Source organism: Falco peregrinus, chromosome 8, assembly GCF_023634155.1.
Source record: "Falco peregrinus isolate bFalPer1 chromosome 8, bFalPer1.pri, whole genome shotgun sequence".
Lineage (NCBI taxonomy): Eukaryota > Metazoa > Chordata > Aves > Falconiformes > Falconidae > Falco > Falco peregrinus.
Genome location: NC_073728.1, coordinates 49,675,202 through 49,690,164, shown reverse-complemented (window position 1 = coordinate 49,690,164; position 14,963 = coordinate 49,675,202). Strand labels below are relative to the sequence as shown.

The 14,963-nt window shown below is 35.4% G+C and overlaps 1 protein-coding gene across 5 annotated transcripts in view; it reads left to right on the top strand.

The window, feature by feature from the left end:
- Nucleotides 1-14,963, top strand: part of TENM2 (teneurin transmembrane protein 2) — a 698,308-nt gene that overhangs the window by 379,379 nt on the left and 303,966 nt on the right. For all 5 annotated transcript variants that reach the window (XM_055812702.1, XM_055812701.1, XM_055812700.1 and 2 more), the window contains exon 5: nucleotides 1,145-1,228. In XM_055812702.1, coding sequence (XP_055668677.1) covers nucleotides 1,145-1,228 — 84 coding nt within the window. The remainder of the gene's footprint in view (nucleotides 1-1,144; nucleotides 1,229-14,963) is intronic.

Here is a 14,963-nt window from a genome sequence, read left to right as displayed (position 1 = left end):
ATTGTTGATTCTGGTGAGTCTTGGGTGCAAGGTTAAATTATTATCTTGTAACAATTACTAAGGATTTGAACCTGAGATGTACAAAGTAAAATAATTTCCCAGTGAAGCCTTAAAGGCAGTGAAGAACAAGAACTAAAGTGACCATATATTAATTATCAGGCTTCTTGTCTTTGGTTTGTGCAAGGAAATTCATGTAAACAAATAAAAATAGATTTTATGTTTCCTGTTTACTACATCTGAAAACTCTCCTGTAACGAGATTCAGTAACAATTTTCAGTTGATGTTTTGCTTTTCAAATGGAAGAGGACTCCTTAATTACGTCATGTTCTCAAAATGTAGGTGTATTTGAATTAGTTGTAAAACCAAAAGAAGTCTGGGGTTTCTTTAGTCAAAGAGAAGAACCATGCAGAACCAAAGGATTCTTTCTCTGTGTGTGTATATATTAAAAACTGCCTACCTAAAGCTGGAGAGTTTTTGTGAGACAAAAAAGAAAAAAATATTGCCATCCTTGCAACACTGCAGTTCCATTGGTTCATGTCAGAGATGTAGCAGAGTGAGCCTGACTATTTTGATAGTCCATGTACAACTCACCATGCTGCTGCAATAAACATGTAAGAAGTGATTTGTTACATCAAAAGTGTCCATTTTCCTTATGTATCTTAAGAGTCTTTTGAAGATAGAAATTATCTTTTAGAAGGATGTAATGATGCATACTTGGCTACAGGAATAATAGATAATACACTGAAAATAAATTAGTATGATCCTAAATACCTACTGTACAGCATGTATGGAGATTCGCATGGACTTCAAGTTAAATTGTAATGCACATGTTATAGCCAGTTTTTTACATCCTCTGTCCTTTTACTGGTTAATGATACCAACCGTGGGTACATGTACCTCCTGCAAAGCAAGATTTCACCAGTACTACTGCTACTCAAAATGCGTTTTTATATGTCATTGAGAACAAGCTAAAAGAATCCTTAATCTCTAAATAACAATGAGTAATGTATTTTTTTATTATTCAGAAATGCTTTGGGTGGGAGGAGGTAAAACATTGTTGGCTGTGTTACACTACAGGTGAACAGAATGGAAGAAAAGGAGAAAAAGAGCCATCTCTAAAATGTATTTGTTTTATTTCATTTAGATTTTCACACACACCTTTCTGAGAAATTGAAAGACAGACAGACAAGCTGGCAGCAGCTGGCTGAGACAAAGAACTCTCTAATACGTAAGGTTTTTATCTTGCTTAAACTGTATTCCTTGTAATCTTAGAACCTAGTTTAGAATTTGTGGGTCTTGCAATGATTAATCTAGTTTTGTTTATGTTCTGTTTATTATGTGTTGTGAGATATTTTTCTGTGTTTGTTTTTTTCCTCCTGGGTATTTATATTCTGTTGAATAAACCTGATCTCTCTTTCCTACTTATTTCTGTTTCATTGTGTTGAGTATTACCTTCCTGGTTTGATTGAACAAAATAAAGCTGGGGTTTTATTTGGAGTCTTCACTGGGTGGTGAAGGAGCTGCATTTTCCTTGAACTGATGTTGCTTCATGGGATAAGGCTTATTAGATGGAGAGGAAGATGTGCGTGAGAGATGTCAGAGCTGGGTACGCATAGGCATAATTTAAAAGCAATATGGTACCTGTATCTAGCAGTATTTTCACAAAGGTAATTACCGGTGTTTTAACCCATTGCTAAAAGCTTGCATGTGATAGATGTCTCTTCAGCAATTGGACTTTCTAAAGAAAGATGTAGTGGTAATTCTGTTCATCTTTAGTCTTGATTTGAATTCTTTTGACCTAAGAATTTCAGATTCAGACAGTGACATTTAGTGTGTCGCTGAAGTTTTGTAGCTTAGGTGCTGTGCAAAGCAGTCTGGGGGTTTTGTTTTGGTTTTGTAGGGAATCACCTCATTGCTAGACAATTTATTTAAAAAAAAAAAAAAATCACTACTCCCCACGCACACATATCTTTTGTTTCCCTGAGAGCAAAACTCCTTTGAGAGGAGGAGGATGTTCAGAAAAAAGCTTGCAATGAACTTTTTAGCAAAAGAAGAATTTAACGAGTTGTAGTAATATAAATTCAAAGACATCTTAAGGAATTTTAGTGCAAAGGTAATGATTCAGCAACATCTTCCTTTTGATGTTTCTTGAAGTCAAAACTTGGTTTCCATTCATTGGATATGTACACTTATACTAACTATAGTATCACTATGTGCTTTTACTAATTTAGCAGGGCCCACTTCATAAAAAGTCCTTCGCCCTCAACACTGCAATTTTTGCCTTCTATTTGATTGCTTAATGAGATGAAAGATATATTTTGATATTTCATTCTTTTCTTCCGTTGCAACTGTGACCTACTATGTACATGAAAGGCACCTTTCCATTTGGGATTTTCATTTAAGCACTTAAGTAAATGCTTTGCAAAATTAGGGCCCTAACCAGGAATATTATTCTCCTTGTTTAATATTTAAATAAGACATAAAACAGGGTTTTCTTGTCACCCCCAATTTGATTTTCTGATATCCTTCTTTCCATAATTGCTTGATTGTTGATAAAAACTATTGAATGACACTATGCTTTGAATCTCAAACAGTGTCTTAGAAAATACTGGGGCAGTTTCTTATGTTGGATTCTGGAGAGTACTGAGCATCTGTGACCATTTCATAGTTAATGCCCCCCAAGAATGCTTAGTGTGTTTTCAAACTGGAAATAAAGACTGTTGTTTGTATTTCCATGCTTCTTAGATGAGTGGGAGCCAGAGCATTTGGTAGAGCAATTAAATTTCCATAATGCTGTTATATAATGGTAAAAAATGTGCAGGGTGGTATGTGTATGGTTGGTAATAAAGATGAAATTAATGAAGAATGTAAATGGTCTTGTATATCTCTCTGCATTTCTGAAGCACTCATGATTACTTGTGTTGCGGAAAGGATTTTGGCACAGGTGCAATGAATGAGTTATGCCATTTGGGCCGTGCTAAATCTCAAAAAATAATACTTCTGTGATCCTGGAAAATGCACTGAAAAGTTTTGCCCTACAAACTGCATGCATCTGAATAATGTCTTTTCTCATTTGAAGCTTTGAGGCTTTTCATCAAATGTTGTTTCTCTTAGATTTAGTTGTTTTCCCTGACAACCTAATACCCTTCTCAAATCAAACAAGTTTGTTTCATATGTTGCTTTTAATATTTGGTATTGCATTTGTTCAGAGCTCTAGAAATTAAGAATGAGAATGTATTAATAACTATAACAGCAAGTCAAGAATATTTTAGGTTAGTATTCTCACCTCTGGCTTGACAGTAACATGCATGTAAGAAAATAACTTGAGAAAAGCAGTAGAAAAACTTGGTATTTTTTATGAGTCTAGTTAGTTGTACATGCTAAATCTGATATATGTCTAGCAAAATAGTTGGTTGTATGCTCTAAATGTGATAAGAAAAGTACAGTGAGCTTATAGATCCAGATGTGCTGACTGGCATTGATGTCAGCCAAATCTATTATGTTAATAGTTTAAGGGAATTGACCAAACCCAAGCTTTATCTCTGTTCCTTTTAAAAAGTGCCATAGGATTTTTTACATCAGTCTGGATGGTGCCAAAACCAGACAGATGGCACTAACCTTGGTTTAAAGCTGAGAGTGCATCCAAATAGTGTTGCAAAGCTTTCAGTGTGCATGTTGTGTCAACAGAAGAGGGTTTTTTGTATCACCATAAGCAGAACCCTCAGACTTTTCATTTTAAAGGTACCCAATTATCAAATGTGCCTATTTAGTGGGTGGGTTGCTTTGCAGTGTTCTAATAAGCAGAACCCTCAGACTTTTCATTTTAAAGGTACCCAATTATCAAGTGTGCCTATTTAGTGGGTGGGTTGCTTTGCAGTGTTCTAATAAAACATTAGGTTTCTTGATCTGCTTTGCTTTGCTTTGCTAAGGAGAAAGATGCCACTGATGCAGGCCAAGTAGTAATGGAAAACAAGGAGGTTAAGTGCTGAACTTATGTTATAGTGGTATTATAGTGGCCAGTGCTTCAGAAATGCAGGCAGAAGGATTGTTGTCAGATCCATGTTTAGACTGTGGAAGAAAAAAGGATAACAGCATTCTATAGGAAAATATCTCCCCTACTTAGTGTTTGGAGTAGACCTAAATCTCACCTTTTCTGATGACTTCTTCTCTGGGAGAAGAATCCTTAATAGATGTTAAAAACAAACACACACACACCCCCCAAAATCTACCTCATGCTAAGCATCCAGAATGAAAAAAACACAAACAAACAAAGGAATCAAACCACCCTGGGTTTCTTTTTGTAGCTGTAAAATAATGTAACAAAAGCTCAGAGGTTTATCAAAATCATTAATTAATGCTTTTAAAGCATTCACATAGTGTAATGTTGAGCAATATATAAAAGCAAAAGAAGAAATTCAAGTGTTCTGCTTAAGAGTATGATTTGAATAGGACACAGAGAGGCCTGTACTGCTCGTTAAATAATAAAGATAAAATGATTGGTTCCTTACATAGTGTGTGCAAGGCAACCTGAACATTAAGTGCAATAGAAGACTTAACAGGGAGGGAGAAAGGAGGGAGTCAAGTAATTAAAAATATGTTGAAGTGCATTAACACCAGTTACAGCTGTTGTCATGTGGTTTAATCATCTTTCCTGTTTGTTTCAACATGATGATCCTGAGTAAACTGTGAACATATAAAACTGGACATTGTAGTGGAGTCCATAGTTTCTGAATTAATGTATAATGCTGTCAATACCAAAGGGAGATTTGAATGATGCTACTTAAAAAGCTATGTATTAGATATGTTGTTGCAGCAAATGTCCAGCTCTCTCAAAGACCTATGATAATCTGTGATCTGCAAGTAAGTTCTTAAAGTAATTCTGGGATGTTATCAATTGAAATGTAATGTAATGAAGATAGGGATTGTGCCTTTTCTGAGGGAAGAAAATGGATTGGATTTTATCCTGTGCTTATGAGATTTAGATACAAAATGCAACCGGTTGTATGGGAATTTAATTTAGAAGGATGATGTCTCTGTGGCATGACATTTGAAATAATCAGTGAGAAGGGTAGACTGAAATCCAGTAGTGTTCAGATATAAGTAAGTTCTTTTACTTTGAAAAGTGTAATTACATACTGTGTATGGATACTGTTTATAATGTGTTTATAATAATTCTGTTTAAATCACAGTAGTGAAGAATTCCATTCAATGCTGCTTTTAATGTGGCTTTGCGTTATGGAGAATTATATGAGTTTGCATTTAATTTTTTGGGTTTCCATTTTAATGGAAATTCCTTCAAAAATGCATGAGCAAAACCTGGTTTTATAGTGGGATTTTAGCAATGATTTCTTTAAGTAGCCAAGTCCAGGTAGTACAATTGCTCTTCATGCAACATGCTGTTTAATTAAGAAACTATCAACCAAAGAATGTGAACTGCAAAGCTGAAGTGTGTGATAAAATAAAATAATGAGAATGTAGGAAATTCTGAGAGGGAAGTAAAACTCTTGTGTATTGGGTCCTAGAAGAAAACAAGCTGCCAGTTCCACCAGGTGCCTTTCCTAGGAGCAGACTTAACACTTATTACAGAATTTGTCTTGAAAATACCGGTATTTGAACTAAAGAATTTGCAGATTTGCTTGAGAAACAAAACAGATTGTGTGTTGAAAGACTGAGCTGCTAGCAAAATACTCGATCATGTCAGACTTATACAAACTGATCTCCTGTGTATTGCACCATGTCCTAGAAAACTGGAAGCCATGAACACAAGAACTTATATTTTAAGGAGTTTTGTGACAGCTTATGAAAAATAGCTTTTCCAGTTTTTACATGAAACTTCTACCTTAAAGAGAAGCTGATGAAATAGGTGGTAATTTTTAACACAAGCAGTGACAAAATAAACACCATCTGCTAGTGTTGACTTATTCCATAGTATTCTCATGCTGGGTGATTTTATTTCACTTTTTTTCAGTAATAGTTAATGACACATCTGCTGTGTGGTAGAGGTGCATTTTCAGTGATTAAATATGGATGTAAGTTTAGGGAAAACAATAATGAAACTTTTTCAGGGAAGTGAAGATAATATTAAACTACTAAAAGGAACTTGCAAAATATATAGCTGTGTTGATGCCTTTTTTTTTATTTTGGTCTGATTAATATTTTCGTTCAAAATAATTTTGGATCAAAAATGTTAAGCTTCTATTTATTCTTTAAAAATACCTGGCTGTCATGGAAAACTTCTCATTTAGTCTTTTACCAAACCAAAAATCTTTCTACAATGACTTTGTCAGTCCTCTAAGCAAGCCGCGTTTTTTCTGTCATGCCCATAAATCTGGGGCTTTGAAGACAGAGCAGGTTCAAGTGTCGGGTGGGATCTGTGTCAGGTTTGTTTACACAGGAGAAAGCATTTAAGGGAGCATAATGTGCAGTGCCATCATTGCAACTACGGAACAAAATAATAAGGTTTATCTCAAGATCCACTTGACTACTGTACAATAAGAAATTCTACATACATGCAGAGTTGTTTACTTTTATAGAGTATGTCTTTATTCTGTAAAGCTCTATGAAGCTATCTTTCCTCCCCGGCAAGGCTGTAAGACAAGATGTAATTATCTGGTGTCCTTGGGTTATTCAGACAAAGACATTATTCCATAATTTGTGGCATTTGGTGGTGTGGCATGTTTTCTTCCCTTTGGTAGAGCTTGGTAGTCCTGTTGTCCCTGAAGAGCAGTCTCTTCCCAAGTTACCCTGGTATGTCCTGCCTTTTCCTTCTCCGAAGTCTTTGTTGTGGGAATTCCTGTTTAGCACTTTACTGCACGGGCATTAACATAGTCGTCCACTATGCAAAATCCAAGCAATTGGGCTGTTAAACATGTGTTTACCATGCTAAATCATATGTCCCTATGCTGTTAGCAGTATAAGTAGATTTTAACAAATCCACAAAACTAAATGTCTGTATCCCCATATGGATGGGTGGATATTTAATTTTAAGATTTTGACATAGAATTTAAAGCCATGGATTTGGAAACCGTAGGAGAAAAAGCCAACAACTTCAGTTACTTTAGTAGGTGAAAAAAACAGTATGGACTCCACAGAGACATTCATTTAGACTCTTTGTCTAAAACTTTAAAAATCTCACATGAAAACAAAATTAGTGTCTTCCCTTCCTGTCACCAAGGTCTGCATAATGCTATGAAATCCTTGTCCTCCTCTTACGGTTTCATAAAATGTTTCGACAAGTTATGCAAGTAAAACTGTATACAATATAAAAAGAAAACTACATCAGGAAAAAAACAGAGTATAAACAATTTTGAAAGGAATTGTGATTTGTTAGTTTGTTGGGAGTCTTGAAACATACAGTAATGAAATGAAGCTTTACATTACCTCCTTATGAGCACTGGCAACAGAAATATTGATAGAAATATGCTGAAGGGTAAACATCTGTACCTGTAGCTGTTTTAATACTTTTATTCAAAATTCATTCGATTTATTATTTTAGTAATGAATGCGTAGAAAAGCAGTGCCTGTGAAGTAATATGCAATTAATGTTAATTCTTCTGATAAAAGAAAAAAAAAGAGCAATCTGACTTAGTGGATTTTTGTCTTTACAGGCTGCATAGTAATTAAAAATTGGAATGAGAATTCACATGAGTTGCACTAGATGTGTGTTGGGTATATTAGATAGTGAGCATCTGAAGTCATCCCATGTTCCTTAGCAGTGATAAACAGATTTACATAAGTTAAATACTTACATTTCAAACCTTTTGACTTGACCTGATCTGTGCAAACATTGCATTTATGAATTATCAAACCTCTTTGAAAGACAGCCTTATGTATTTGTATTATCATTTATGTTAATCTGAAACATTTCTCAAGCTGCTGTGCATGAAGTTAGGATGAAAAATCCCTTACTTATTCATACCCATATGTATGCTGTGAAACTTGAATAAGAAGGGAGACAAGAAAAAGTGATTTAAATATACATATATATATGTATTTTTAATACTAGTGCCATAATTCCGTAGTTTATGTTTACTTATATCCACTGCTAGGGTAAAAGTGGAGGGAGCCTGACCAGTGATTTCTTTGTGCATGTACGTAGCTTGCTTTTATAAGCACTTTCTTTTGTTTGGATTATGAACTGGGAAAGCTATGTGCTTTATTCCAAACTGGATCTGTGTCTGGGGCAAAATTTTTATAGTCTCTAATTGATTACAATATACATTACATGATACATTACATTATTTTTTTTAATATGGAAAAGCAACAAGGAAATTATGACAGTAAATTATTTTAAACATGTTACTTGCGAACTCTTCCCTGTATTAAAGATTTTTATATCGATGATGTGTAACTACATTTAGAAGCTGTCAGAGGAAGGCCAAGCATTTTGATAGAAAGGTAGATAGCTTATTGTATCTGAAGAATTAAATGTGTTTGAGATAAGCAGAGGTGAAAAGCCAAGACATACAGCACACTGCTTGATATCCATTTCCTTACTGGGACAAGTGGGTTCAGTATTTTCAACCAAGTTCACCATATTTCTGCTGCCAGTAACACTTACAGTTATATCTGGTAATACATTTTCATGCTTCTTCAAAATGTATTTCCTTAAACAGGATTGTTAGACGTTGGTATTTGATCACGATATAATTGTTTAGAACCTGAGTGATGGTTCGGTACAGTGACTGTGCCTCAGAGACAGGTTTTTATGTAGCATACATGCCTACAGCCTGGCCAGACTTGATTGTACTTGGGTTATATTTTTATTTAGAATGAAATCTATGTTTCCTGGTCAGAGTCTGGAGTAAGAAAATACTGTGCTTCACATCCCACATGGCTTGAACTACTTTGTCCTGATTAATGAGAAAATTGAATGTGATGTTAATGCCAGGAGGCCCCCGAAAGGACTTGCTGAAACACTGATGTAATCTTTTTGTGATTGGTTGTTTTTTTTGTTTTGTTTTGTTTTGTTTTTTTAATATAGCATGATTTTTATTTGATTAAATAACATGTTGAAGTGGGAAATTGAGTGTGTTTTTGAAAACTAAGTGATCTGCAACTAGGAAAAAAAATCAGGTGGCCTCTGTCTCCTTAGATACCAGAAGTCTTCATCCGTTAGCTATCTAGCTTGCAAAATCTTCACTCTGAGTGCTGTAATGTAATCATTGTTATGGCAGAACTGTACTGCTCGCTTTCTTTCCTCTTCCCATGCAAAGGATACTTGGTGATTCTCAGGATTAGTTGTGGATGTTGCCCCTGAGTTATGATTCTGAAATTTGACTGGGTATCATGTGATATCATTGTCATTTTAGGAAACTTATATTGGTGCTTCTTTTAAATAGCAAAACCAGCTTGTGCAACCTTCCTGACAGCTTATTCCACAGTACAGACTGAACAGCCACATGTTGTAATTCACGAAGTGCCTGGTTTAGTCACTAGAATTGATATATTCAGAGTGATAGAAGTCATCTCTTCTTTTACCCACTGTAAGGCCTCATTCTCTTTAGGGAAGGCCTTGTCAAAAGTAACAGAACTGCACTGACAGTAAAACTTCTACTTGTCTTCTACCCTGAGCATTAAGGTTTGGATCCTTCATTTCATAGATTTGTCTCAGAACCAGCTTCATTTTAGGTTGGTTTCCGAACATTGTGTCTCATTAAAAGTTAGTTCTTTAAAAAAACTGCAGGTTCCTTATCTTCAAGGCAGTATTCAATAGACCTGCAATCTCTTGAATACAGGAAGAAATTAAGACTAAACCAGGAAATTAAGACCAGAACGGCCGTGACTGTGCGGTAGTTACATGTAGTAAAGGCTCAAGTACTTGTACTCTGCAACCAGAGGCAGGATTGAAATAAGAAAAGTATGTTTCAGCGAGGTTTAGGTGAATCTAAGGAAGATAGGTAGGATTGGCATGTATTGAGTTCTTCATTTTCTAAGTCATGTCTGTGATACGCATTATTGACATCCCCTTTAAGGTGGCTCAGAGTTGGTCAAATTTGCAGTGTTAGGAAGCAATGTCATTTCAGGTATGCATAGTTGGTTCATATTTTTATTTAGAATGAAAGCTTTGTTTCTCGGTTGAAGACTGGAGTAAGAAAATACTGTGCTTCACATCCCACGTAGCTTGGACTACCTGGTCCTGATTAACGAGAAAATTGAATGTGGTGTTAATGCCAGAGGGCCCTGAAAGGGCATAGGTATGCAGAGTGGTTAATACTGCTACTCAAGTAATAAAGTATTAGTAATTTGAAAAGTAGTAAAAATGTTAATTATTACAAAAAAAAATTAAATTATATCTGTTTTCCTTTACTGTGTTTTCAGATATGTCCTAAATCTGTGGTGGTAGTAAAAATCAAATTGTCTCAAATTTAAATGTGAAGGAATGGGAAAGGACAGAAATATATTTTTAAGTATGAGTACAGATACACTGAATACATGTGGAGATTCATTCAGACAAGACCTGGAATCGATAAAATCTAAGCAGTTGAGCTGCTTCCTATGAATTAAGAAATGTTATATAAAAACAGCTAAACAGCTGTCACTGTTCACCTTCAGGGATTTTAGGTGAAATCATTCCTGAGCAGGAGCACTTGGGTTGTAGCTGGTTTGGCTGAGGATATTTGAATTTTGCATTTTAGTTATGAAGTTCAACAGTTCATTGGGTCTTTACAGTGGTTTAGTTCTCCAGAGTGAGAAGCTGGGGTGGGAAGAAGTATTTGGACTGGTGAAACCTTAGAATAGTTCTGTGGTAGTTGGAGTAGATTGTTGGGGTACAAACTATAGGGTACTATAGCCTCAAACCTTCCTGATGTGATCATTCCTCCATGATTTAACTTTATTGTAACAATATAAAAGGACTGAATTTGATGTACTGAGGCTTCGAAGTAAATTTTAAGCTGGGGTTTTTTTTAGAAAATTTAGAAAAATTATGTTAACAAGATGGAGGCGGCATAATTATAGAAAGCTTCTGCCTCTGTTTTCCTTGTCAAAATTAATATAGAAATACATATTTTTAAAATCTGTATGCCAAATATGTGTACCTAGCTGAATTCCTTAGTCTGCTTTTAATTAATTTAAATGCAGTCCTAAATTTGGTTCCTTGACCAGGTCATGCTTCTGAGTATTATTTTACATGACAATCAAATCAGCATTTAGAAATTCCCTTTCCTTCACCGTCATTGTTCTCATTGTAGAAATACCTACTTCAATATTCATACTTTTTTCTAACCTCAGCCTGAGGTAGGAATTCCAGGTGAGAGTTCATGGAGTTCCTATTAAATTAAAGTTTTCCAGAAGAATTGGGTGGTATTAGGTACTTGGACTTTTTCAAGTTCCCTCTGAAGTGTTGTCTGTTATCATTCACTTTCTGTTACATTGTGGATCTTGAGAAATTGTAATTTCTGAAATGTGCCTTTTTTTGTTCACCCTGGAGTGTGTTGCGGTGACTTGGCTTCTCATTTGCAATGAGTTAGCCAGCTAAGGTTAGTGTTGGTTGTATTTATAGAATTTGATTAATAAATACTGACCTAAGTGAGAGTATAACCTCTGGCTAGACCACTGGAGTGTAGAGTGTCTTCAACCTCTGGAAAACTGTGCTGTTTTTAATAACATGTGTTTCCAAAAAAACCTGCCAAAAATAAAGTTAGTAAAGACGGGGTTGTTTATTCCAAGCCCTGTTGACACAAGGAGTTATTAAGCCTCCTTGTTGAGGAGGCATGTAAGCACAGGATTCTATGGAAAGTTATTATTTATACACATTCTATAGGTTTAAAAGATACATTATGGCTTTTTTTCCCTACACGCAAGTCCTTTGCAGTGAGCTGTTTTCTGGAGTTATAAGGGCTTCTATGTTTAGTTTTCCTTCAGGTGCTGTTACTTGCAGAAGTGCCCTACCTAATATAGCAGGGATTCCCCCGAGAGAGTAATACAGGGCAAACCACTGTGCTTCTTTTCTTGACATAGTGACCTACTCTCCTTTTATTTTTCCCACATCTGCCGTGGATTTATACTGGCCAAGTTTAAGTCTCTTCGCATAAACATAAGCAAACTAGAAGTATGTTTAAACCTGACTCCCAAAGATGAATAGTGCAGCATGTGTGGTTTCACCTGTATCATAAGAACTAGAGATATGTGTACAAAAACTTTATTCCTACAAGCACCCTCCCTGGTGTTAACATCAACTGAGATTTGCAATCATATACTTTTATCAGTCACAGATATTTCTTTTGTCTTTTTCAGTTGCATCCATACATTTTTGAAAATGAGGGTAAAGCAGAAGCAATATTTTCTTAAAACTTTAGATTTCCTTTTTGTATTTCGTTTTGGTTTATTTTGTTTGGGCTGTGTAGGAAGCCGTTTCATAGAGAGAGAGGAGGAGGTCCTTTTAATTGCACTGTTTAATGCTTTGGAGCTGAACAGAGGCAAACCTATAATATCTATTTCAGAAAATGAAAAATAATTACTTGTACTTGATCTTTTTGAAGATATGCAATTTCTACATTTAATCTGGAAATCCTGCAGTTTATTAAAATATCTACTTAGTTTTCTTCAACTGTGTACATACAGGTGTTTCCTAAACACTGTTCTTGAACTAGATTCTAATTAGCTATTGAGGCTGACTTTGAAAGAAACAAAACAGAAAAAACCAAACATATTTTGTACAAGGTTCCTACTACATACAATTGGAAAACTTTGAATGCTTCAGTTATCTATGTCTTTTAAACTCGTAATAGCAAAATATGAGAGAATTTGAATCCCTCTAACTTTTCCTACTGTACTTTAACTTTGTATACATTTGCTACAGGTTCCCATTTGCTTATAGTTAGACTTCCCAACAGAATTTCTTTAATTTATAGATGAAAAAAATTATGTATGTGCACATGACAGGGGTGTGTGTGTATTTGTAGTGCATCAAGAAGGTTATAGGCATAGCTGTGTCTCTGTGTAATACCTATTATTACATGTACAGAAATAGATCCTTGAATTATATTTATACCCAAATTTTGAAATACAGTGGAATAATGGGCACATCTCTGTGTCCGTGATCAGTGGGGCACAGGTCCTGCGGACTCCAGCAGGGCCAGCCCTTCAGCTGGTGTGTGCGGGGGTGGGGGATGGCAGCGGAGCAGTGTTTCATAGCTGGCTGTGGGGCTGTGGTTACAGAGGTACAGTCAAGAGGCCTCTAACATGTTGCATGTTTGAATGAAACACACCGTTTCTTATTGCGTAGTAGACAAAATGATTTCTTTAAACCTTTCTTTGCTTAGTCTACTTAAATTTACAGCCATTATTAAGCTAAAGGAGCATAGCCAATGAAGGTTTTGTGCAGAAAGATTATAGGTCACGTAATGATAAGAGACAAATCTTTTTGAAATGTAAAATTTAATAATAATAATTTGTATTTAATAAAATGAATCTTTTCAGGTAACATCTCAATCCATTCATTTTTTGAAGTGTCGTGTATAGAAGATCTTTTTGTCTTGCTTACTGTAATTCACAGGACTTGAATAGCCATATGTCCTTATCTTAATATCCATCTATCATCTGTTGCACTGTGGTGCAACCCTTTCTGAGCCTTCTTTACATTTGCAAGAAAGTCAGATTGTACAAACAGCATAATGTATATTGCTTTGGGTTGGTGTTTTTTGGGTGTGTGTGTTTTATTTTGTTTGAAACACTAGTCTGGTTGGTATTCGGATGTACTGTGTGAAGCTGTGGCTAGAACAGCTCAGCTTGCCTTACCGGCTTAGAGTAGAAAATGCAGGTACTACTCTGGAAGTGTTATCATTTAATAAAAGCGTGACAGATGACTGCTTATTTTAGTTGGAGGGGAATGTGTAATGTAATTTCAATTTCCTTTTATAGACACATCTGCAACGGGTTCTATTCTTCTGTTGTTTTTGATAGAAAAACATACAGAATGTAACTTTCTCAATTTCCAGAATGATGTTAACTTTTGAAGTTAATCTCTGTCAGTTTTTTCTCTTTACTCCAAAGTAACAGTATGTCTCTTTTTTCCTTTGTCTCACGTGGCAACTATTACTGTCTGTGATGTGATAAGTTAATTATGTTACATTTCATTTTAAGGGATATTAGCTGAAAATAAACAATTTGATTTCATAATCCACATCTTGGTCAAAAGTCAGGGTTCTTTTTTTTTTCTATTTCACCATGCATTTTTAGATTCCCCTGTATCATCTTATAGCTGGGTATTCTCTTGCAAAGCTCAGCTGTCTACTCCTCTCCCGGCAGTGCATCTCACAAACACACACTTAATGCTGCCAGCAGACGCGTGGCTGTGGTTCACTGCACTGTTAATTCTTAATCATCAATTTGATGAAATAATGTTTGAACCTGTTGGCTTAAACATAGTTCACTTCTTAAGTATGTTAATCAAAAGGTTTGATTGAAGAGGTATTAGTAAAATTATATTGCTTTTAAACTGTTGCTTCTTTATAACATAGGGGTGTAAACCCAAGTTTTTCTTCTATAATGGAAAGAGGTTGCATTTCCAGAAACTGGGGGGCAAATACACTGAAAAGTGTTACGCTGTAGCAATAGGATAGACTGATGGAGCGTTTGGCTACTGAGAACTTAAGAGGAGCAATGACACAAGCTGTGCATGCTTCCTAAAGAGGACAGAATAGTTGAGAAAGATAAATTTCCAAGATCTTAGCATTCCTGATGTGTTCTTTCAGTTCTTTGATGAATATTATAAAAAATTAGTTTTCAAGTAAATTATGCTGTTCAACAGGTACTTTGCTGGAGGTTGGGGGAGAATGAAATTTGTGGTAAGCTCATGCCACCCTGTCATTACTAGAACGACTGTCCTACGTGGGCATGTTTTTGTTAGTTGAAAACCTACATCAACTTAGTATCCAAATGATTGTAAGCATAAAGGAAAACTGTGTTTCAAGTGAATTTGCATTTTAAAATAATAAAGATGTGCATGTACTGTATGAATT